The following is a 25,912-nucleotide window of genomic DNA, read 5'->3' as shown; positions in this document are numbered from 1 at the left end:
GTATATTAAAGATTGTTTTTTCTTCGGGGTTTTGAATTCGAGAGAAGGTACAAGCTGACAGGTGAAAGGACTGTAGTATTAACGTAGACATGCGAGGGTTAATCTCTCTCTCTCTCTCTCTCTCTCTTTCTCTTTCTCAAAATCTATGACCAAACGACCTAAACAAAGCCCAGTAATCAATTCCTTAAGAGCATCCATTCCATGCTCTTCTTCGTGACTATCATCATATTCTAATGCTAATCTATTGCTACAACTCAATAATGAAAATGGAGAGATGGCAATTTTAGGCCAAGTCAGAGTGAAAAGAGTATAGTTAGATTGGAGATGGAGTGTTTTGTACTGGTTTATATCGCTTTTTTTCTTCTCTCATCCTCTTCCTCTTCCTTTCATTATCTCTCTTCTTCTTGATCGCCTTCTCCCTCCCTGCCTTCCTTTCAACTCTTTTTCCTCCTTTTCCTCAGTTGTTCTTCCTCACTGGCTTTTTTTCCTTTTGCTTTCACTTCCCTTCTTCCTTTTCGTCTCTTCCTTTTCTCCCTCGTCCTTGTGAACTATCTTCCTCTTCCTCTCCTCTCTTTTCTCTTCCCTTACTTCCTCTTCTTTCATCCTTGCCTTTTTCTCCTCCCGTCCTCCCTCGTCCTCAGTCCCCTCCCTTCTTTCCTTCCCCCTTTCCTTCTTTCCTTCACCCTTTTCCTCTCCCTTTTCGCAAATGAATGAAAAAAGATACGGAAGGAAACAGGGAGGAAATGACAAAGACGGCAGCGGGGGGAGCTTCAGGGGTGGGAGTTGTAGGGAGCAAGAGGGGAAGCGAGGACTAGTGTAGGTTTCAATCTCTTTGCTGGGGAAGAAAGGTAGGTCGTCCAGCCACCTCAAGACCTTTCGCATAGGTATCTCGTCTCCTTTGCTCTCCCTTACCTTCTTAAACACCGCCTCTACCGCCATGGCATTGCGCTCGTGGTTACAGATTATTTTCATGATATACAGGGAATCGAGAAATTTACAGACGTCTTTCCCCATCTGCTTTCGCACGGACTGGCGGTGGTTCAGAGGCTGTGAGAGGCCGAAGTCGATGAGCCGGGTATCGAAGCTTCGTCCGCTGGGGTCGGTAACTATAACGTTGCTCATGTGGACGTCATTGTGGACGTACCCGGCGTCATGCACCTCAATAACCTTTCGTGCCAGGCTCTTCATGACATCCAGAAGCTTATCTTTGTCCTCTTTATTTGCCTCCCAGAATTTAACCAGCGTCGCTCCCGTGCACAACTCCATCAGTATCACGGGGCTGTCCTCGGCGACAGCATACAGTTCAGGCGCCCCTCCCGCCCCTGCCAGTTCATACAAGATCCTGGCCTCCTGCAGGAAACTATAGATCGTTCGTGCATTTTCCTTATTGCCAACTTTCATAACCGCCTCGCACCCCCGAAATTTCACTCGCTCGGCTCGCCCAAAAAGCCCCTTAGCCAAAAATTCCTCTACTTTCACGTCCGCCAAAATGGTACTGGCAGACTCGATCCTGTCCTCAAAACACATCGTACCCGCTAAAGAAGATATAGAAATTTTACCCGTTAAACAAAATGTAGGAAATTGTTCGCGTTAAACAAGATTGAAATTGTAAAAAAGGGACGGAAGGTTGAAAGATGAGATTTATTTACAACGTAGGTCAGCTTATAGCCACCTCTGAATCCGTTGTGCAGACAGAAATCCGTGTGCAGACAGAGAAATCCTTGTGCAGACGGAGAAATCCTTGTGCAGACAGAGAAATTCGTGTGCAGACAGAGAAATAAGTGTGCAGACAGAGAAATCCGTGTACAGACAGAGAAATAAGCGTGCAAACAGGGAAATCCGTGTCCTCCTAAAGTCTTACGAAAACACAGTGGAAGCATCGAGCCATCTGAAACACACACTTGTAGAGACAGGGTTGCCACTGTATTTCGTTAGCTGTAAATGTTCTTCAGACAGAATTGGGAAGATAGTTGTTCCTTTGTACTCCAGTGAAATAAGGAAGAGTGTCTGTCTATCCATCCATTATTCAGTCCTTCTTTACCCCACCAGGAGTGTAGGGGACCGCGGCTAGGCTACTCCGTCCCAAAATTTAAGACTAGGGTAACCACCTTCACTCGCCCCTGAGCGTTATTACGAGAACAATGAATCCCAACCATTCCTCAAATATAAATTTCACAGGCTCAGTCAGGTCGAAGAGCCTTAACCCACTAAACCACCTGGTGTCATTTTGGTTATATGGTTACCACCCAGAGCGGTAGATGGTCTTTTGGTGGCTTGTCACTCAGTGTAGAGTTACCGAAAGACAGCAGCACATTATTATTATTATTATTATTATTATTATTATTATTATTATTATTTATCATTATTATTATTATTATTATTATTATTATTATTATTGTTGTTGTTGTTGTTGTTGTTGTTACTACTACTACTACTACTACATTCCCGGTGACTTGCTTTGTGGAGGGGGGAAGGGGTAGTCGTCGCTGGGGAGGGACAGAGCCACCTGCGGACGCTCATGTCACCCCTCACAGGATGCGGCGTCAGACTACAGACTTCTCGAACTTCAGTAACTCTCTCTCTCTCTCTCTCTTAGACATAAACCTTAAGTATTTGAAATCTTTACCATATAATTTTAAGCAGGTTTGGTGTGGCCCCTTGTGTAATAACAATAATAATAATAATAATAATAATAATAATAATTATTATAACAGGAAGAAGAAGGATAGTAATAATGACACTGATAATAATGAGTGCTGTTAATACCGTAATAACAATAATAATAATAATAATAATAATAATAATAATAATAAAAGTGATAATAATAGTAATGACAGTAAAGATAATAATTATATAAATTATAGTTCCCATAATAATGACAGTGATGATGAAAATAATGAATGATGATAGTGATGATAATTATAATGGCAGTGATGATAATGGTGATGACAGTGACTATAATAATGATAATGGTGATGAAATAATAATAATAATAATAGTATCAATAATAATACTAACAACAACAACAACAATAATAATAATAATAATGATAATAATAATAACAATAAAAATAATAGTGATAGCAGTAGTAGTAATAGTAATAGTAGCAGTAGTAGTAGTAGTAATAATAATAATAATAATGATAATAATAATAATGATAATACTGTAATGAGAGTAGTGTCAGACTTCTCATGAACTGGACAACTCTACCATTTAATAAGATAAACCACATCATTGCATTTAATAGAGTGAGTCCTAGGATGGAGGGTGAGAGACTAACATGGAGAGTGTACGTGAGTGAGGTGGAGGGGCGGAGAGGGAGGGGGAGGCCGAGGATGAGATGGAGGGATGGAGTGGAGAGGTATATGAGAGAGGGGCGTGTGAGTTGGGAGCAGGGCAGTGAAATGGAGGGGGACAGGGCAAAGTGGAGGCGATTTGTTTGTGGCCACCCCGTACGGGATTGAGGCGTCCGCATCTCCCGTCTGATAATAACTCTGTATATATCATTTTTATTATTATTTTTTTTAATAACAAAACAGAGTAAGGAAAAAGAAATGAATAATAATAATAATGTTAATATCAGAGGAAATAATGAACGTTGTATGGTAGATTTATTTTATTTTATTTTATTCTATTTTTTTAACGCGTTCGACTCAGAGAAAAGGCCTGGAGAGTGATTTATTTTGCATATTAAACATTATTATTTACTTGTATATTAAATGACTTTTTTAATATTGACGCAGCACAGGTAGCATACGAGAAATTAAAGATAGGAAGCATTCAGTAATTGAGAGAGAGAGAGAGAGAGAGAGAGAGAGAGAGAGAGAGAGAGAGAGAGAATTATTTATACAGAATAATAACACACTTTTCAAACACAGTGAAGAGATAGACAGTCTTCAGTCGTACTTACCTTGTTTACCTCAAAATCTTAGTCTACTCTCACGTATATTTAGAAGACTGACCGCCATAAAATCGAGGTTTTCCTACATCTTGCCCGCCATAAAATCGACGTTTGCCCACACCTTCTTGACTGATATAAAATCGAGGTTTTCCTACGCATTGTTGTCAGCCATAAAATCGAGGTTTTCCTACATATTGTTCTCATAAAATCGACGTTTGCCTACACCATCTTGACTGATATAAAATCGAGGTTTTCCTACAACTTAGCCTATTGACCGCCATAAAATCGACGTTTTCCTACATCTTGTCCTCATAAATTCGTGGTTTTCCTACACCTTTTTTGACCGCCATAAAAATCGAGGTTTTCCTGCATCTTGTCCTCATAAAATCGAGGCTTTCATACACCTTATTGACTGATATAAAATCGAGGTTTACCCACACCTTGCTGTCCGCCATACAATCGGAGTTTTCCTACACCTTTACGCACCAAGTGTTGATAATTCAGACTAAAATCTTCATAACACACAGGATAATGAAACAATATGCCATTTATATATTTATTTATTTATTTACTCGCTTATTTTTGGTAATATTAAGTTGATTAGCAAAGGAAAGTTATTTAATAGTATTTCTAATGTGTCTTAAAATTTACATAATTATTTAATAGGGTGGTCCAGATATAACGCTCCCCTTTCACTCCACCGGGCGAGTTCTTGTGTACTGCGGGGACGGTTCAGTCAGCAATATCAGTGTCTAAGCTGCATTACGTATCATCATTTATTCATACCCTACCCTCAGTGCCTCACCCGCGCCCACACCAGCAGAATGAGCCGTCCCAGCAGCACGAAAGACGTCGCTCTGAGTTACCAGTAAAGCGCTATTTACAGACCTTCCTATTGATCTTCTCCTATATCCATTTCCCTCTGCAAAAAGACGAAAATTTGGGCCAAGCTAGAGTATTAAAAAATCTACCTATCTATCTATCTATAGCCCGACGCCTTTATCCCGCAAAGGGTGGCCGCAGACAAATCGCCTCCAAGTCGCTCTGTCACCCACCATTTAACTACCCTCCCCACAACTCACTCCCCCCTCCCTCATATACCTCTCAACTCCATCCCGCCACCTCATCCTCGGTCTTCCCCTCCCTCTCCCTCCCTCCACCTCACCTACATACACCCTCTTAGTCAGGGTTTCATTCTCCATTCTCTCCACATGTCCAAACCACCTCAGTGTATTTCTCCTAATCGTCTCAACCACATCCACATCCACCCCACAACGTTCCTTCACATCTTCATTCGTCAACCTGTCCCTCCACGTCACTCCACATGTATAAATAATAATAATAATAATAATAATAATAATAATAATAATAATAGAATACAGCAAAATTCCAGTGTTAATCTGTAGTGGAGTTTGAGTGGACGGAGTATAGTAACAACCAGTGCTATACTCCTTTCACCTTAACTTGGCCCAGATTTTCGTCCTTTGGCAGCTTATTTCACGTAGCTCACACGGAGAAAAGGAGTGCTGTGCTTCTACATCCTTAGCATAGCACTTCTTCGTGACTAGCACCATAATTCTGTGTTATTGTTGTGTTGTTATTGTTGTGTTGTTATTGTTGTGTTGTTATTGTTGTGTTGTCATTGTTGTGTTGTTATTGTTGTGTTGTTATCGTTATTGTTGTGTTGTTATTGTTATTGTTGTGTTGCTATTGTTATTGTTGTGTTGTTATTGTTATTGTTGTTGTTGTGTTGTTATTGTTGTTGTTGTGTTGTTATTGTTGTTGTTGTGTTGTTATTGTTATTGTTGTTGTTGTGTTGTTATTGTTGTGTTGTTATTGTTATTGTTGTTGTTGTGTTGTTATTGTTATTGTGTTGTTATTGTTATTGTTGTTGTTGTTATTGTTGTTGTTGTTATTGTTGTTGTTGTGTTGTTATTGTTGTGTTGTTATTGTTGTTATTGTTGTTGTTGTGTTGTTATTGTTGTGTTGTTATTGTTGTGTTGTTATTGTTGTTGTTGTTATTGTTGTTGTTGTGTTGTTATTGTTGTGTTGTTATTGTTGTTGTTATTGTTGTTGTGTTGTTATTGTTGTGTTGTTATTGTTGTGTTGTTATTGTTGTTGTTGTTGTTATTGTTGTTGTTGTGTTGTTATTGTTGTGTTGTTATTGTTGTTGTTGTTATTGTTATTGTTATTGTTGTTGTTGTTATTGTTATTGTTATTGTTGTGTTGTTATTGTTGTTGTTGTTGTTATTGTTATTGTTGTGTTGTTATTGTTGTGTTGTTATTGTTGTTGTTGTTATTGTTGTTGTTGTGTTGTTATTGTTGTGTTGTTATTGTTGTTATTGTTGTTGTTATTGTTGTTGTTGTGTTGTTATTGTTGTGTTGTTATTGTTGTGTTGTTATTGTTGTGTTGTTGTTGTTGTGTTGTTATTGTTGTGTTGTTATTGTTGTTGTTGTTGTTGTGTTGTTATTGTTGTGTTGTTATTGTTGTTGTTGTTGTTGTTGTGTTGTTATTGTTGTGTTGTTATTGTTGTGTTGTTATTGTTATTGTTATGTTGTTATTGTTGTGTTGTTATTGTTGTTGTTGTGTTGTTATTGTTGTGTTGTTATTGTTGTGTTGTTATTGTTGTGTTGTTATTGTTGTTGTTGTGTTGTTATTGTTGTGTTGTTATTGTTGTGTTGTTATTGTTGTTGTGTTGTTATTGTTGTTGTGTTGTTATTGTTGTTGTGTTGTTATTGTTGTGTTGTTATTGTTATTGTTGTTTTGTTATTGTTGTTATTGTTGTGTTGTTATTGTTGTTGTTGTGTTGTTATTGTTGTTATTGTTGTGTTGTTATTGTTGTTATTGTTGTGTTGTTATTGTTGTTGTTGTGTTGTTATTGTTGTGTTGTTATTGTTGTTGTTGTGTTGTTATTGTTGTTATTGTTGTGTTGTTATTGTTGTTGTTGTGTTGTTATTGTTGTGTTGTTATTGTTGTGTTGTTATTGTTGTTGTGTTGTTATTGTTGTGTTGTTGTTGTTGTTGTTATTGTTGTGTTGTTATTGTTGTTGTTATTGTTGTGTTGTTATTGTTGTGTTGTTATTGTTGTGTTGTTATTGTTGTGTTGTTATTGTTGTTGTTGTTGTTGTGTTGCTATTGTTGTGTTGTTATTGTTGTGTTGTTGTTGTTGTTGTGTTGTTATTGTTGTGTTGTTATTGTTGTTATTGTGTTGTTATTGTTGTGTTGTTATTGTTGTTATTGTTGTGTTGTTATTGTTGTGTTGTTATTGTTGTTGTTGTGTTGTTATTGTTGTGTTGTTGTTGTTTTGTTATTGTTGTGTTGTTATTGTTGTGTTGTTATTGTTGTGTTGTTATTGTTGTTATGTTGTTATTGTTGTGTTGTTATTGTTGTTATTGTTGTGTTGTTATTGTTGTTGTTATTGTTGTGTTGTTATTGTTGTGTTGTTATTGTTGTGTTGTTATTGTTGTTATGTTGTTATTGTTGTGTTGTTATTGTGTTGTTATTGTTGTTATTGTTGTGTTGTTATTGTTGTGTTGTTATTGTTGTGTTGTTATTGTTGTTGTTGTGTTATTATTGTTGTGTTGTTATTGTTGTGTTGTTATTGTTATTGTTGTGTTGTTATTGTTGTGTTGTTATTGTTGTTATTGTTGTGTTGTTATTGTTGTGCCGTTATTGTTATTATTCTTTTGTTATTGTTGTTATTCCTGTGTTGTTATTGTTATTCTTGTGTTGTTATTCGTTGGTGATGCAGGGTCGTCTAAGGAAGTTCTTGTGTTCACGAATCCACTTGTTGGCCACTGCGAATGAAAAAAAGAAAAAAGTTATTACATTGAGTCCTTGGGTGGAACAGCTGCGGCGTGCACCCAAGAGCCAAACCTCTTTACATTTCCCTACAGCTCAACTCTGGCCACAAACAAGTCGACTCCATGCTCCCCTGCCATCTTGCAATTCGGCTGCCCTCCCTCCAACTCACTTATTCCCTCACTCATATAACTCTTCCCTCCAACCCTCCATTTCATTCTTAGTCTCCCCCTCCTCCTCTCCACTCCACCTCACTCACACACACACTTCTAGTTAGTCTCTCAATTTCTTACTATAGTTTGTTTATTTTCACCTTCAGAGATCCATAACACCTCACCTTAGATAATGGGCAAGTGATGTTATATTGGAGGATAAATTTAGTTAGTAACCAAGGAGACTCAATTTACATCATAACTAAGTCTTATTAGATTTCAGGCACCCACCCACGACTTAGTATTCAAGTTATGTTGCTCTTAAAGTTGTACCAAAAGGCAGTCATCCCCGCAACACACAAGGGGACTAGATACATGAATTATACTCTATATTACAATTTCCCACAGCTCACAAATCATATCACTCACCCCATTGCTGGCCCAGGAGGAAGGGAGATCCACCACAATGGGATGGCCTCAGCAGGGGCATACCTAGAGATTTGGGGACCCGGGGGGCTAGGTTTTTTGTGGGGCCCCCCTCCTGGACAGGGGACCCGCAAAGAACCAAGGCCCCCTAATTTTCAAAACTTATCTAATATCTCAGCCGGGATTGTCGGGATGATAAATGTATATATTTTTAAATATTAATAAAAAAGCTTATAAATTTTTAAGGCTTTTGGGCCCCCCCCCTCAATTGGGGGCCCGAGGGACAGTTTCAAACAGCCTCCCCCGGCCCCCCTCAGGTAAGCCACTGAGCCTCAGCTGGTCTCAAGAAGCCCACCGTCTCCGCAACACACAAGAAATCAAAATACATAAACTACTGCATTAAAATCTCCAATAATAACACATCGAATCACTCACCCCACTACTAGCCAAGGAGGAAGGGATATCCACCATGATGGGATAGCCTAGTGATGTCTCAGTTGTTCTCAAGAAGCCCACCATCCTCGCAACACACAAGAAACGGAAATACATAAACTAGTGCATTAAAATCACCCACAACTACACATCAAATCACTCACCCCATTTCTAGCCAAGGAGGAGAAGGATATCCACCATGATGGGAGAGCCTGCTGACTTTTGCTCCTGAGATTGTACCAGAAGCCATCCGTCCCCACAACACAAGAAGTCGAAATACGTAAACTATATTTTTGCGTTGCATGGCTCTGAGGTTGTTATTATCGTACCCTGGCAACCTTCCCATCAACTGTGCTTCCAATTTCTTATCATATTATATACAAATCACATCATTATACACAGATATACACGAATATTATTATACATGGACATATTATACATGAATCACAGGCATATCATATTATACACGAAATCGGAAGCACAGTTGACAGGTAGGTTGCCAGAGTACGATAATGACAACCTCAGAGTCGTGCGCCGTGACTATAGTGCATTAAAATCACCCACAACAACACATCAAATCACTCACCCCACTTTTGACCCAGGAGGACGGGACATCCGCCATGATGGGACAGGCTGTTGGCGTCACCGTTGCTCTTGAGGTTGTACCAGAAGGCCGCCGACCCTCGCACAGGCGGCACAGAGACCCCCGCCAGAGGGAACGCGGTGTGGCCTCCTGCTGCTACGTCAGAGAGCTGCAGAAGGGAGAAAGGGAGGGGGAAGGCAAGGCTCTAAATGCAGCTCCTTGACTCAGATCCTTTCCTTTTTTGTTGTCATTATACTACAGAAAGGAGGGGGAATGGAAAGCTCTAAATACAGCTTCTTGATTAAGTTTCTTTTGTCTTTTTTTGTTTTCGTTACATTGCAGAAGGGAGGGGAAAGTGAAAGCCCTAAAGACAGCTTATTAAATCATTTTTCTTTCTTTTTCTTTTTCTTTTTTCATGATACTGCAGAATGGAGGGGGAAGGGAAAGCTTTAAATACAGCTCCTTGTCTTTATTTTCCTTTTTTTAAATTGTACTTAACAGCGGAAAATGCTTAACTACAGCATTTAGCACCACTTTCTTTTTGTTTTCATTTTACACCTCACGGGACCGCCAGTACCATTTGTCTCAGCAGCAGGAGGCAGTGAAGCGTCTGAATAACAGCTTTTAACAATTTTCTTTCTGTTTTTATGATACTTAAAGGCAAAAAAATGTCTGGAAACAGCTCTTCGTACCAGCTTATTGCTTTCACTATACCTCTCAGTGGAAAATGCATGACTATAGCTTTTTACATCAAGATCTTTTCTGCCCTCATTACACTTCAAGGCACAGTGTTCTTGTCATATCTACATTATATACTAATTTTATCCCTAGACTTTCCCTAAATATGCTCTACCAGACACAACCAATACTTTCCTTTATCTCAGAAGCGGGAAAGATTTAATCCTTATGAGGTTTTCATAGACTTCCCTCCTATGAGCGTCTTGTCCTTTTTAGAGAGGATGGAGAGCGAGAGACTAAAAGGAGAGTGTATGTGAGTGTGGTGGAAAGGGGAGAGGGAGGGGGAGGGTGAGGATGAGAGGGATGGAGTGGAAAGGTACAGTATGTGAGAGGGGGGATGAGCTGGGGGGAAGACAGTGAAATGGCGGGGGACATGGCGACATGGAGGCGATTTGTTTGTGGTCACCCCTTACGGGATTAAGACGTCTGGAAATAAATAGATAGGATAGTCAAATATAGCCAGCCAAAAAGTAAGTGTATAGTGGTTTCATTTTTCCTCAGTTGTACATCGAGTGAGTGGATGGTGGGTGCCCCCTACCTGCTACAATGACTTACATAAAACATCCAGGTAGCCAGTCGATCCCCGGGAAAGAACTTGATTTTGTCGCAGCCTTCACCTGGGACGGGGTAACAGGAGGACACCTGTGGGAGGAGACGAGAGTAGCTGGGGTGAATGGATGTGACCTGGAGGAGAAGGGAAGTGGAGGAAGACCGAGGATGAGATGGAGGGATGGAGTGGAGAGATATATGAGAGACGTGGTGTGAGCTGGAGGGAGGGCTGAGAAATGACAGAGAACAGGGGACATGGAGGATATTTGTTTGTTGCCCCTTCTGGGATTAAGGCATCTGGCAATAGACAGACAGGAAGATAGATGGATAGTTGTTTTAAAGTTTCGGGCAGTCTCCAGCTTTCTCTTTCTCTCTCTCTCTCTAAAAAAAAAATGAAAACTAAGAAAATTCAATCCACTAGTGATTATTATGAGTGCTCTTGAATCCCTCCATCTCGCTGATATAGTCTGTGATAGAATGTAAGTCGATATGGAACACAGTCGAAAAGCCAGCATGTGTAAGAACGAAAAAAAGAATATCATGACTTTACCATTTTATTTCCTTTTACCTGCAGGGATACAACAGTTTCTGCCCGACTTGGACCCTCTTTGGATATTATAGAGAGCCTCCTAAACGCATAAGTACACGACCCAAAGACATCACGTACCTCCTTCTCCGGCATATGCTTGAAAAATGCGTCCATGTGCATGCTGTAGTGGCCACCTATCCCGTAGTTCAGCACCTGCCCGTGGAACAGTAATAAAGTGGGTTAATTCCTTTAGTTAGATGATGTATGGCCGACTCCAATTATAAGTACTGCAGAGTGTGGGGTGTTAGAGGTCTCCCGCGACGCCATACCCACCGCCAGGAAATTTGTCTCTCAAACCTCGCCCCCTCACCCACCGCCAGGAAATTTGTCACATAAACCCCACCCCCTCACCCACTGCCAGGCAACTTGTCTATTAAGCCCCGCCCCTAACACAGAATTGAGGCCACGATTTCAGAAAGGGGGCGGGGCTGAATAGAAAAGTTGCCAGACTGCAGGTGTACTGTATTTATTTATCAATTTATTTATTTATATTTCACGTCTATTGAGCTGTAACAACCCCGACATAGTACTCAGACCAGAGTAGAAGTGAGATGCAAACAGGTACACTGGAGCCACGTAAGACCCTCACATACACTCCTTGTAGTACCTATAACTGGAGGCGGTTGTACACCCCCAGCAAAAAGTACCTAAATGTCTAGGCAGGATGGATGAGAAAATGAGCAGAATGTACAGTAGCTTATCTCAGAAAGGTTGGCATGCCTGATGTTGAAGTGCCATTCTAAACCAATACACTGGCACGATGCAGTACACCCAAGAGAGAGCGAGAGGAGCGGCTTACTCTCAGTTCTTCATCAGCAATATTCTCCCATGTCCCTCTGAAGACATGGAGGCTAGTGATGTCAGCAGTCCTCTTATGGATAGATAGATAGATAGATAGATAGACTGACTGATTGATAGACAGATTGATAAAGAAGGAGGGGTGTGCGGGTAGTGGCTCACCTGCAGTCCTTCCCCGGCCATATTGTCCCAGCTACCCTCAAAGACATGGAGGGCAGTTACGTCAGCAATCCTCCTCGCTATTCTGGTCAGCACGGGGTGGGAGCCGTTCATTAACCACGCCGTTGCTGACACGCGGGTTTCTGACACTGTGCTGTTGGGACTCTTAACGTCCCTGGCTGACACTGTGGACCTCACCAGCTGCAAGGATTGAGAGAGAGGATAAAATAATCTGAAACTGACCACTTACGAGTTTTCTGCTACAAGGAAGTTGAAAATATCGACACTGATAATTTTCGTCGTATCAGCAAAAAATCGCTTTTAAAATGGACAGACATATACACGTGGTAAAAAAAAAAAAAAAAAAAAAAAAAAAAACTATGACATAATATCAAGTACTTGCTGAACAATTTATTAGGGGAGACCGGGTCTAGTTGTTACATGTCTAAGTTGTTACACCCTCAGTATCACCATAATTAGTCTATAGATGAGGGAGTGGTCGTCGCCATGTTATGCAGCTTTCATGCAAAGGCTAAGCCTGAAGTGGCAACTTGAAGGCGTTGCCTGAGTAAGAGCTAAGGGAAAAAGATAGATATTTTAACTCTCAATAATATATCCCATGATCAAAGTTATTTTGATATATCAGTGTCACCTGTTGATGCAGCTGAGTCACCTGGTGTGTGGAACCATTTGTGTGAAAAGACTATGAAATTAGCAAAGGTTTACGGTGGTGGCGTTATTTGTATAAATATAAAACGGCCAAGTGTACAGAACACCAGTGTTGGCTTTTGTTGTCATGGTTAAGGGTTACTTGTTACAGTATCAATTAACCCCATTCCAGAACAACTGTACTAAATTATCCCAGAATTTTCAGCTAATCACTTTAACCATGCCTGGAATTACCCATGGAAAACAGACTGTCATGGAGGCAGCAGTCAAACGAGTTATGGATAATAACCATATAAAAGTTTTGCAGATCAGTACAGTGTACTGTCAAAGTAACATATTGGTTAATGAACGGTGTTGGTAAAGGTAATCTTTATGTAGGTCTAGGTGGCATCTGTGTTTATCTGTCAGTTTATCTGTCAGTCTATCTATTAATCTACCTCATATATCTATCTATGTCTGTCTGTCCATCTCAGATTATCAATTTATTCCTCTATCTCCCTACGTGTCAAGTGGGGTTGGTGGAGGATTAGTACCCCTCCCTGTAAAACAATTAACTCTAAGCCCTTGGCCACCCCGTTTGGGATACATGGAGTCTGGCAATGAATGAATGATATGATCTACCTATCTATATCAATCAATCAGTCTGTCTATATAAATGAAGCTATTTATATCCATCTTTCTGTCTCTGTCTATCTATAAATAGTGACAATGGCACAAGTGAGTGATTCAGTGAGTGCTGGTGACGGTGGTGGAGTAACTGAATGATGCCAGTTGCACAACCCAATGCTTCAGTTACTGACAGGTTGTGATGAGTAACTGAATGCATGGTAATGATATAATTTAATTTTACTTACACTACATCCAATATGCCACTACGCCTGTATTCACATGTTAATGCCAATAGAATAATTATGGACCTATTTGGGTTCCATAACATGCATTTCAATTTACCCCGGGGTGTGTAACAAGCTGGCGCGTGTCTGGGGTAAATTGTGACGAATGACATGCCATCATATACCTTCAAATAACCATATGACAAAAATGTTTTCGTTTATTTTGTTTATATTTATAATAAAAGGCCATATTTTCCTGTTTCCAGACAAAAAATCATTATATTATACCATTAAACTATGATGCAGTGTGGAAAAATAAAAACATTGTCACAACTAGACCAGGTCTCCCTTAGTTCATTTAGCCGCAAATAAGGCAAATAATGGGAAATTTCTCAAACACTGAAAATATGGACAGTCTTCGCTATCGTACCCTCCCTTATTTACGCCAGCATGGAAGCATAGTATTGTCCAGCAAGTCCTTAATACAGCGTCAAAGTTATTTTCACGGAGCGTTTTTCCATTCTGAGCGTGATTTATGTTAATATTACGAAGAATAACAATGTCGTAATCTCCACCTTCCTTGTAGCTCAAAAATGAAAAGGAGAAATGATAGCTGATTCGGCTGAGTCCTTGTCCAAATGTGATATTGGAAAAAAGGTAGATATTTGGGAGGAAGGTATTCTTGTCATTAAAGATTTCGTAACACCTCTTTCTATGCGATTTAGTTTGCCTATTACATCTTGGCAGATAACCGAGCGTATTCTTCGTCGCTTTGGAGGGTTATTAACACTTTTGCTCAGCGATTTGGTCCGCCTGTTACATCTCTGTGTTCTCTACGAAGATATTTTAAAAAGTGAATGACAGAACACTAAGGCTGACAGTGTTGTATAGGCTGTTTGTGTGTGTGTGTGTGTGTGTGTGTGTGTGTGTGTGTGTGTGTGTGTGTGTGTGTGTGTGTGAATGGAAGACACGTGAAGTCTGGTGTGTGGATCTTTTTTCTGTGTTTGTATTTCCTTCCTGTTTTCATTTTAATAATAATAATAATAATAATAATAATAATGATAATGATGATGATGATATACGGTAATTTGTTTTTTATTCCTTTTTTAATTTGTAAATAATAATAATAATAATAATAATAATAATAATAGTAGTAGTAGTAGTAGTAGTAGTAGTAGTAATAGTAGTAGTAGTAGTAAGAATAATAATAATAATAATAATAATAATAATTAAAAAAAAAATAATAATAATAATAATTATACTAATACATAAATAAATAAGAGGCGCGTCCAGTGATTATACGTCCCACAGACAAAAGGAGCAAATGTTCATGTGAGCAAAGAGAGTGCTAGAATGCTGTGGTGGACGCTGTGGCGGATGCTGTGGTGGATGCTGTGGTGGATGCTGTGGCGGATGCTGTGGTGGATGCTGTGGTGGATGCTGTGGTGGATGCTGTGGTGGATGCTGTGGCGGATGCTGTGGTGGATGCTGTGGCGGATGCTGTGGTGGACGCTGTGGTGGATGCTGTGGTGGATGCTGTGGTGGATGCTGTGGCGGATGCTGTGGTGGATGCTGTGGCGGATGCTGTGGTGGATGCTGTGGTGAATGCTGTGGTGGTTGTAGTGGTGGATGCTGTGGCGGATGCTGTGGTGGACGCTGTGGTGAATGCTGTGGTGGTTGCTGTGGTGGTTGCTGTGGTGGATGCTGTGGCGGGTGCTGTGGTGGATGCTGTGGTGGTTGCTGTGGTGGATGCTGTGGTGATGGGCGGCACTGAACAACCAACACTTCCATCCAGCATAAGAGTAGCCACAAAAGCAATAGTGGACGGTGACATTACTCCACTTTTTAGGTGCATGGTTCTGACATTATCCTCGTATCTATAACCCAACACTCTAATCCCAGTAGAGGTGGCCATGAACACATCTCCTCCTCAATTCCACCATCACGCTGCCCTACCTCCACCTCACACTGTTCTCATTCATGTACTCTTCGCCTCATCCCTTCACCTCAACCCTGGGCTCCCTCTCCTTTCCCCTTCGATCTCCCATCCATCCTCTTAGTCAGCCTCTCACTCTCCATTACGAAATATAATTCTATTATTACTGTACTTACAAACAGACAGAGACACAACCATCCTCGTAAAGTTTGACGAATACTATCTATCTATCTATTGCCAGACGCCTCATCCCCGTAAAGGGTGGCCACTAACAAATCACCTCCATGTCACCCTGTCCCCCGCCATTTCACTGCCCTGCTCCCAGCTCACACCTCCCTCTCTCATATACCTCTCCACCCCATCCCTCCATCTCAACCTTGGCCTCCCCCTCCTTCTCTCCCCCTCCACCTCACTCACATACACTCTCCTCGTAAGTCTCTCACTCTCCATCCTCTCCACATGGCCAAACCACCTCAGTGTGTTTCTCCTGACGCTTCCCATCACATCCACACCCACACCACAACACTCCTTCCCGCTCTTTGACGAATACATGGCGGAAAGAATTGAACCATCTGAAACACACTAGGAAGGGTAGGGTTTTCACTGTACTTCGGCAGGCGTAAATTTTCTTCAGATGGAACCGTGAAACTTAAATTTTAGGACATATCTTTGACTATACTATTTTGACTCTAACTTGGCCGGGATTTTCGTCCTATTGCAGCTTATCTCACACAGCTCAGTGACAAGGAAAAGACAGTGTTACAGTTCTACATCTTTTCCGCGGCACTTCTTCTTGACTAGCACCATATGCTAGTCTTAATCTACTGTCACAACTTAGTATTCAAGGTGGAGAGATGGCAATTTTAGGCCAAATTAGAGTAAAAAGGGAAGAAAAGGACTGCTTAATTGGCCTAACCTCAGTCTTGGAGAGTTCCTTGATGACTGCGATCTCAGCGTCGGAAATGACGTCATAGAAGACATACAGTTCCGGGTTGTAATGCAGCTGCTCCACCCGCACCGGCCGCAACAGCAGTGACGCTGATCCGCGGTGGCTAAGATGGCACTGCAGACGCCACGACTCGGGAATCTGTGGCAGTGAAGGGTGTGGCCATCAGCGTGTGAGTGTACAGGACCAGATGTGCACCAGAATGTCTATCTGTCTATCTATCTATAGCCCGACACCCTAATCCCGCAAAGGGTGGCCTCAGACAAGACGCCTCCAAGTCGCTCTGTCACCCACCTTTTGACTGCCCTCCCCCCAACTCACCAGAATGTACCCCAGACGAATTGGAGGAAGAGAGGTGGGTACAGGATGGAGCCCTGAGGAACACCACTGTTGTACTGTCGCCACATACATTCCAGATACATAACTTTGTAGAAAATGCTCAAGAAATGGATCCTTTGCAACATAAATAAGCAATAACGTTGAAATAAATCAGATAATTGACACTTGCAATCACTGCCATTATAGAATTATTGTACAGTATATATTTATGACAAGAAGAAAATCAGCTCCAATACAGAAAACTTCAGAACAATTGATTAAAATTTGCTTTATAAAGTTGCATTCATCCATCCGTCATCCATCCCAATATTGTCCAGTTAGAAGAGTAGGGACCCGGGGCTAGGCTTCTCATTCCCGATATTTAAGGCAAGAATGACCAGCCTCATTCATCCCTGAGTGGCATTATGTGAGCAATAAACCCCAACCATCCCTTGAACCTAAACTCTTCTGGGCTTCATGTTGCATAGAGATTTGATATGTTTTATGGTTAAATGGATTCTGGATTTTAATCTGGGTTTTTTAACAGTGAGGTCAGAATTTTGATCCTCGGAAAATTATCATGGTACATAAAACTCTAAAACATTCCCAAAACTTTGAAAGATCCCCATAATACCACTAGATTTCCTGCTATATGTCTCTCTATTGTCAGACGTCTTGATCCCGTAAGGGGTGGCCATAAACAAATCCGCTCCATGTCGCCCTATCCCCTGTCATTTCACTGCCCGGCTCCCAGTTCACGTCCCCCTCTCTCATATACCTCTCCAATCCATCCCTCCACCTCATCCTTGGCCTCCCCCTCCCTCTCCCCTCCTCCACCTCACTCACATACACTCTCCTCGTCAGTCTCTCGCTCTCCTGGTGTTACACGAGAAAATACTGCTAAACGGAGGTGAATAACTAGAATTATGAGTTATTTAAGTCATGTCCAAAGAGGAAAATTTCCCCCATTTGGAGGTAGGGCAGGGGGGGGGGTTATCATTCAAGATTTTATGGCAAAAGTGGGGGAAATGACAGAGAAAAACTTAGATACCTCTGCACTAGACATTCATGCACTAGACATTCATGCACTAGACATTCATACACTAGACATTCATACACTAGACATTCATACACTAGACATTCATGCACTAGACATTCATGCACTAGACATTCATGCACTGGACATTCATGCACTAGACATTCATACACTAGATATTCATGCAGTGTGAATATCCTCTACAGACTCCACTCAGTTCGATCTACAATGTACCAAACTACTGACAGTGTTTGAGGGAGCAGTGTGCAAAGTTCAGTTCACATTAGTTTAAGTCCAAGTGTTATTTATTTATTTATCTTTATTATTATTATTATTTTTTTTTTTTTTTAAGGAGGACGCCTGTAGTCTGAGGTATAGATTATTTTCTTTACTTAATTTGTTTTTCCTTCCTCTGTTTACGTTTTGAAGCACACACACACACACACACACACACACACACACACTCCACTCACCTGCCTATGCACTCCACGACACACCTGATAGAAACTGTCATCAAGAGGTACCAGTCGCCCGATCTCAGGTGATATTCGGGCGGGAAAGAAGTTGGCATTGTTCGGAGTCCAATTGGTGTTGTGCTGGAATTACAATGGAAAATAATTATACTTTAAAACTCAGAGTGGTGAAAGAGGTATATGTGAGCGAATCTGAAGGAGGGAGGAGGCGAGGTAGGCCAAGGAGAAGGTGGAGAGATATGGTGGATGAGTGTATGAGGAAGAGAGGGTTGGAAGTAGGAACTGACAAGAGATCGAGCTGGCCGGATGAATGTTGTGAGGAGAAGTGCGTGATCAGGGATTTGGCACCCCTTTTTAACGTGGCAGCGTCCGGATTGACTCTATCGGATACGTTTATGTGAAGCTACAGAACGTGGTGAATGATTTTTTCGTATCCGATAGAGCCAGGATTCCGGGGGCTTGAATGGTGAGTGAATGGAAGCGTGACCCACTGGACTGGGCAAATTTGGGCTGTCTGGACATTGCTACTCCTCACCCTGCCCTGGTGTGGAGGTCCGGATGATGATGATGATGATGACGAAAACTCAGATTGGCCCTTGCACTAGAAATTCCACGCTACTGTATCTTATGTGCTGCGAAGATGGCTCAGTTGGCAGGTGTGGGCAATGGGAAATAATTATGATGGAAAGCTTAGATTGGCCCTTGCACTAGAACTTCCACGCGACTGTATCTTAGGTATTGTGGAGATGGCTCAGTCGGCTGGTTTGGGCTTGGTTGTGGCAGTGGGAGTAGGAAATGAAGAAATGGTGCAGGGTAGGTACAGATAACACTGGCTGAGCCGTCCCCACACCACACGAGTGGAAATGGAGCGTTGTAATAGACCACACTTTATGCTAGAGAATGAAGGAAGTGAAGTAGGGAATAATTATGCTGGAAAATTTGATAAGGAATGAAGGAAATTACGCTGGCGTGAAATTACAATAGGGAATAATTATGCCGAGAATAATTATTGGAGAAGGGGGGAAATTATGTTCGAAAACTGACACTGTGTTTATTGAAAAGAAAGAATAATTTCAGCTCGACGTGGACCCTTCCCAGTCAAACAATTCACGGCCTCAAGATGTCAAAATCCAAAATAAAAAAATGCTTGTTTCTGAAATGGAAAATGTTACATACTATGACTGTTGTGTTTACTGTTCTTTCTTCGATTTTTTTCCCAGGTGAGCCACGAGAGATGTCAAGGGTACCGAGAGAGGGTGAGGGATGAACCTGTGTGTAGTTGACGGTATGGGAATGGTCACTTTTTTTTTTTCTTTTCTTTTTTTTTACGTGTCCTACTCTGGGCAAAGGCTTCAGGGCCTATTTCTCGGGGGCAGTGACGTATCCCAAGGCCTAGAGAATGAAGGAAGTGAGGTAGGGAATAAATATGCTGGAAAATATAGTTAGGAATGAAGGAAATTATGTTGACGTCCTCCTACACCTCCACATGTCATCACTTCGACGCTAACACCCACCGTCCATAATGATTACATGCTAGGGCTGTCTCACACAGGATTGATGTATTGGTATTAGATGAAGGAATTGAGTTTCTGAGGCACACGACAAGACTTCTTTTACCTAAGTCTGAAATGAGGTAAATCAGAGTTCATTTCTGTTAGAGTCTCCTACAGATAATCTTAAAGTAACCTGTAATAGACATTGTAAGAAAAGGGTGATACAGTGAAGGGTGTATTGTGAGAGAAGGGTGATACAGTGAAGGGTGTTTTGTGAGAAAAGGGTGAAACAGTGAAGGGTGTGTTGTGAGAAGAGGGTGATACAGTGAAGGGTGTATTGTGAGAAAAGGGTGATACAGTGAAGGGTGTATTGTGAGAAAAGGGTGAAACAGTGAAGGGTGTAGTCATCAGCGTATGAATATTTAGGAACAAATGTGCACCAGAGGGTAATTGATCAGGAGGAGGGAAAAGAGAGTTAGTTACAGGATAGAGCCCTGAGGAACACCATTACGAACAGCCTCATGCACAGAACGGTGGCCTCTTCAACAGCAAGGCGACTAAGAAGATTGAGATGGAGACGCAGAAAGAGGGATAAAAACCATAGATATATAGTTTTGAAAATAAAGATTGATTCCACTCTACCAAAAGGCGTTTGTGACCAGTTTCAATAAATTCTGGAAAATAAATAATTAAGAACTTGAAAAAATGAAAGCAGTATATTATTGCCCTTGACGTACCCGTAGTAATGATTAGAAATAAAGTTATCAAATTCCACGAGAAGGCTTGATATCCCGTGATCCGTCCTTACCTCCTCCTGTGTGGCGGTGATCAAGTGGGTGATGAGTGTGGTGGTGGTGGTGGTGGTGGTGGTGTGGTGGGCTGTGGCGAGGGCAAGGCAGTACCCATACCACATTAGGGCGTAGCTGTACACGCCTTGGTCTCGAGTTGCATTGCCCACTCGTATACAGTCCTCCACGCCCAGTCCTGTGCCGGGGAGAGGTCTGCGGTATGGTCTGGGAGAGGGGAGTAGGCTGGTCTGGGAGAGGGGAGTAGGCTGGTCTGGGAGAGGGGAGTAGGTTGGTCTGGGAGAGGGAAGTAGGTTGGTCTGGGAGAGGGAAGTAGATTGGTCTGGGAGAGGGAAGTAGGTTGGTCTGGGAGAGGGGAGTAGGTTGGTCTGGGAGAGGGAAGTAGGTTGGTCTGGGATAGGGAAGTAGGTTGGTCTGGGAGAGGGAAGTAGGTTGGTCTGGGAGATGGGAGGTAAAGTATGTGGTCTATCTTCCTATCTATCTCCATCTATCTATTTATCTATTGCCAGACACCTTAATCCCATAAGGGGTGGCCACAAACAAATCGCCTCCACGTCGCCCTGTTCTCTCCCATTTGGCTGCCGTCCCTCCAACTCACACGCCCCCTCCCTCATATACTTCTACTCCATCCATCCATCTCATCCTCGGTCTCCCTATCCCTACACGTGGCAACACCTACTGTGGCGAAGAGAGAGAGAGAGAGAGAGAGAGAGAGAGAGAGGGAGGGAGGGAGGGAGGTGAAGTAGGAACACGCGGCGCAACACGTACTGAGGGCGGTGGAGGTGCCAGCCAGGTTGCCGGTCATCATGGCACTGACGGGCAGGCGGTAGGTCTGCTGCAGGCGGCTGAGTGCCAGGGCGGCGCCGCGCAGGTCATCGCCAACCGGAAGTACCGTCTCCGTCGCCCGAGCACTCACCTCCCTCGCTGCCGACACCACCTCTGAACGAAAGGGGAAAAAAAAAAAAAAGAAAGAAAGAAAGAAAGAAAACAAAGAAAATAAATTGTGCCTACTGACTGTATGAAGGGCATTGAAGGAGATATTATTATTATTATTATTATTATTATTATTATTGTTATTATTATTATTATTATTATTATTATTATTATTATTATTATTATTATGTAATATACTATAGCAGTAGCCGTGTGTGTGTGTGTGTGTGTGTGTGTGTGTGTGTGTGTGTGTGTGTGTGTGTGTATTTTGGGCAGCCAAAACTACACATTCAAATCGCACAAAAATTGGCACAAAAATCGCAAAAAAATTCGCTGATGCAACAAAATTTGGTCCCATCACGATTAAAAAACTTTTACTATATTTAATGAGCGATCATATTTTGACCAAAATACGCCGCTCCCGGCGCCCGGTCGGTTGCCGTGGCCGAGTGGTTAATATCTGGGACTTGCGTGCAGACAACTTGGGTTCCATTCCCGAAGCTGCAAATAACACGATCAGTTAGTTAGCTGCAAAAAATCCAAGTGACAACGTTACACTAGAACAGCACATAAACGGACCATCATGGGCCCTTCGATGTCGCCTTGACGGCCGATAGTGACAACGTTAGACTAGAACAGCACATAAACGTGACGGATTACCTGAAACGATTGCAACGCGTGCACGAAGCGCGAGGAAACGAGTACGAAGCACGAGAAAGCGAGCGCACAGCACGAGAGCCCTCCGCAGGAGCAGGTGCGAGAGGGTCCGAAGGGCCCAGAAGCACTTATTATTATTATTATTGTTGTTGTTGTTGTTATTATTATTATTATTATTATTATTATTACCATTATTATTATTATTATTATTATTATTATTATTATTATTATAATAATTATTATTATAATTATTATTATCCTGGAGCACTCAACATAAGTGACTAAATTTCTATGAAACTATAAATGATCTTAACCTACCTTTAGGACAAACAGAAGTCTACAGCAGATAACTATAATCATGAATTACATTGCTTCCTTATTTTATTTCTCTGTGGTGTTCACTCTAGCTTGGTTGGGAGGCATTTGGTGTTGTGGGGATGAAGATAAAGTACACAAAAAGTAAATCAATAAATAATCCTGTTGGTAAATTCTATAAATACGTGTTCTTTCAGCCCTTATCACGCTGCTCTGAGCCTTGTATACACCACACGTCACTCACCAGCGGGCAGACACAGGTGGCAGGCGTGGGGGCAGTGCTTCACCATGTAGGGCTGGTTGATTAGACACTCACTGGTCAGCGCCCAGGTGGTGCACTCAGGGTGGATGTCCTCACACGGCCCCTCACCTGAACATAGTACGAGATGGAGGAGACTGTTATTGTCGTGGCTGAGTCCCGGTCTCTTTGGACGAGCAGGCCCGTCGACCACAGGTAAGCAACTGCCTCTGTGGGACCCTCCTATAGGTACAGTACAAGACATACAACGTGTAGGGAACCGGCGTCCCCTTGTGGTAGAAGTGCCTTGTCAGGGTCGGACCAGAGTTCCTCCCATAGTAGGTTTAGGGAAATATGAAGGGGTTTGACTCCTGTATGGACGCCACAGCTGCATTGTTTCACCTTGTGTACACAGCGCCACCACGTGTTGGCTCCTCTTCAGCGCGTGAACAAGGAAAGAGTCAGATCAAAGCCTGTCAACTGCATGCATGTCTAGACAAGAGAAAACCTTCACTTGTTGGCCTAAGAAGAGTCCCAGGTGCACTATACCGTAATTAACTATTTTTTTTTATAAGCGTAAAAGACCCATCTCATTATCCTCAAAAGAGAGATAATACTAGAATATAGTGCTAGTCACGAAGAAGTGCTACGGAGAGGTGGTAGAGCTGTAGTATTATATTATTTTGCCACTGAGCTGCAGAGAATAACCTGTAAATTACAAAAAATCTCCGCCTCGTTGATTCAAGAAAATTTTTGGAGCCTTCAGATGGCAGAAGATAATTCAACAATATATTTTCATGTTAACCTAAATGGCATACCCTAGTGCACCCACCTCAGGGAAAGGGTTAAGATATATGCGTTTTTCTAAGCCACAAACATCCCCTAGAACAATACGCAACTGTCAATTTTACAACCAAGTCCCCAAAAATACTGGTTGAAAAAGGACAAGGGAGACTTGCTATATGGCAGCAATAAATATGAAGCTATTGATATTCACCTCCTTGTCTGTAAAATACTATCTATCTATCTATTGCCAGACGCCTCAATCCCGTTTGGGGTGGCCACAAACAAATCGCCTCCAAGTCGCCCTGTCCCCCGCCATTTCACTGCCCTGCTCCCAACTCACACCCCCCTCTCTCATATACTCGTACCTCTCCACCCCATCCCTCCATTTCATCCACGGCCTCCCCCTCCCTCTTCCCCCCTCCACCTCACTCACATACACTCTCTTCGTCAGTCTTTCACCCTCCATCCTCTCCACATACCTACTGTGCAATATATTTAGAATGGAGAATGGAGATTGAAAGACTAAGAGGGTGTATGTAGGTGAAGTGGAGGGAGGGAGAGGGAGGAGGAGGCCGAGGATAAGGTGGGGGGATGGAGTTGAGAGGTATATGAGGGAGGGGGGAGTGAGCTGGGGGGGAGGGCAGTCAATTGGTGGGTGACAGAGTGACCTGGGGGCGTTTTTTCTGCGGCCACCCTTTGCGAGATTAGGGGTCGGGCTGTAGATAGATATGGATAGATAGATAGCATTATATTTAGGCTCATCTCACCATAGTAGACTCATCTCTAGAAATACTGAAAAGTTATATCATATGAGACCAGTATAGCAATAGTTGTTTGACGGGAGTGCATGTGCAATATATGAAAGACAAGGTAATATAGATGCAGTAAGAGAAGCTATAACAAACAGCATATCCCTGTTAAATATGTAGGATTGACGAGAGTATGTGATATAGGAGGGATAGTGCATTACACAGGTGGAATGGAAGAAATGATATGAGTACAGTATGCCTCTGTTTATATATACACTGTTGCCGGAAGTATACGTGTAATATATAGGTGACAGTCCAATTTATACATGCAATAAGGGAAATAGTGTAACAAACAGCCTACCCCTTTCTAGATAGGCAGTAATAGCGTGGCTGATGGATGGCCAGAACAGCACCAGTCGTTTGATCAGTGCGTACACGTGAAGGGGGTTGCCCATCACCTCCCTGCCCCTCGCCTCGTCCACCACCACACTCTGATAGCCCTCCAAGTAGCTGGTGGCGGCGGGCAGAGGTTCCGGGAGACGCAGTAACAGCTCCCCCACCAGCTTGTCAAATGTAAACAAAGCCTCCACGTGCGCCAGGGAGGAGTACAGGTGACCAGACGTGGCCTTAGCACGCGCCTTCTGCACGCCACAGCACGCCAGCCACGTGCACCATACCCATGTCCACGCCGCTGTGGAATGGATATACAGTATATATAACTTAAACATGACTGCTAGAATGTATGCTGAAAAGAGAGGAAAGAATAAAACTGCATAATACAACATAATACTCTATTGCCAGACTCAATACCGTAAGGGATGGCCACAAATTAATCGTCTCCATGTCGCCCTGTCCAACGCCATTTCACTGCCCTTCTCCCAGCTCACCCCCCCCCTCCCTCTTATACAACTCCATTCCATCCCTCCATCTCATCCTCGGCCTCCACCTCCCTCTCCCCCCTAGAAAAGGAAATCCATATTAACAGTAAACAGTGCAAGTAATATTACTAATTTATTAATGTGTATGCACCTGAGGAGTAGACTGTAGCACCAGTCGAGCAGGGCAGTACTCCCGAGGTGGATGGAAAGCTGATGACAGGGAGTGCTGGAGCTCCCGTTTCATCAGCCCTCAGGACTAGTTCCTGACCATCCCCCTTTGCTGAACTTTTTCAGTGTCTCAGTTACACAGAGAGTAGGCCAGCATGCTCTCCAGTACAAATTTCTCTAACTATCTTCACCAAACTACATGCACAGTACACACTATTATACACTTCCTATTCAAAATTCACCAAAAATGGCGTCGATTAATCAAGCCTCAGAGTCCCCAGGGGGGGGAACATAAATGCCCCCGCCATCTGCCCCTCTCCCGGTGACGACTCGAGGTGCCTGGAACCACTGTCTGACTCTCTTCTTCTTCATTTCTGCAACATTCGCGGCCTTTCATCTAACTTTCGCTCTGTTGAGCACCACCTCTCCTCCTCTAAACCTCACCTTCTTTTTCTGACGGAGACTCAGCTGTCTGAGGCAACCGACAGCAAACCCTTTTCTGTATCCTCCTACTTTCTCTATACTCATTTCAAAGCCAAGGGTGGCTGTT

General features: G+C 42.4%; 1 protein-coding gene across 1 annotated transcript in view; it reads right to left on the bottom strand.

Moving 5' to 3' along the window:
• Window positions 1-1,527, bottom strand: part of LOC145415334 (proto-oncogene tyrosine-protein kinase LCK-like) — a 1,911-nt gene extending 384 nt beyond the window's left edge. Inside the window, exon 1 of the mRNA XM_080284611.1 lies at window positions 913-1,527. Within this exon, the coding sequence (XP_080140737.1) occupies window positions 913-1,527 (615 nt within the window). The remainder of the gene's footprint in view (window positions 1-912) is intronic.
• Window positions 1,528-25,912: the final 24,385 nt, after the last annotated feature.

The sequence above is a fragment of the Coenobita brevimanus genome, chromosome 102, assembly GCF_032717465.1.
Source record: "Coenobita brevimanus isolate Jiangsu-jjx chromosome 102, ASM3271746v2, whole genome shotgun sequence".
In the NCBI taxonomy this organism is placed as follows: Eukaryota; Metazoa; Arthropoda; class Malacostraca; order Decapoda; family Coenobitidae; genus Coenobita; species Coenobita brevimanus.
This window is presented reverse-complemented; position numbering and strand designations above follow the sequence as displayed.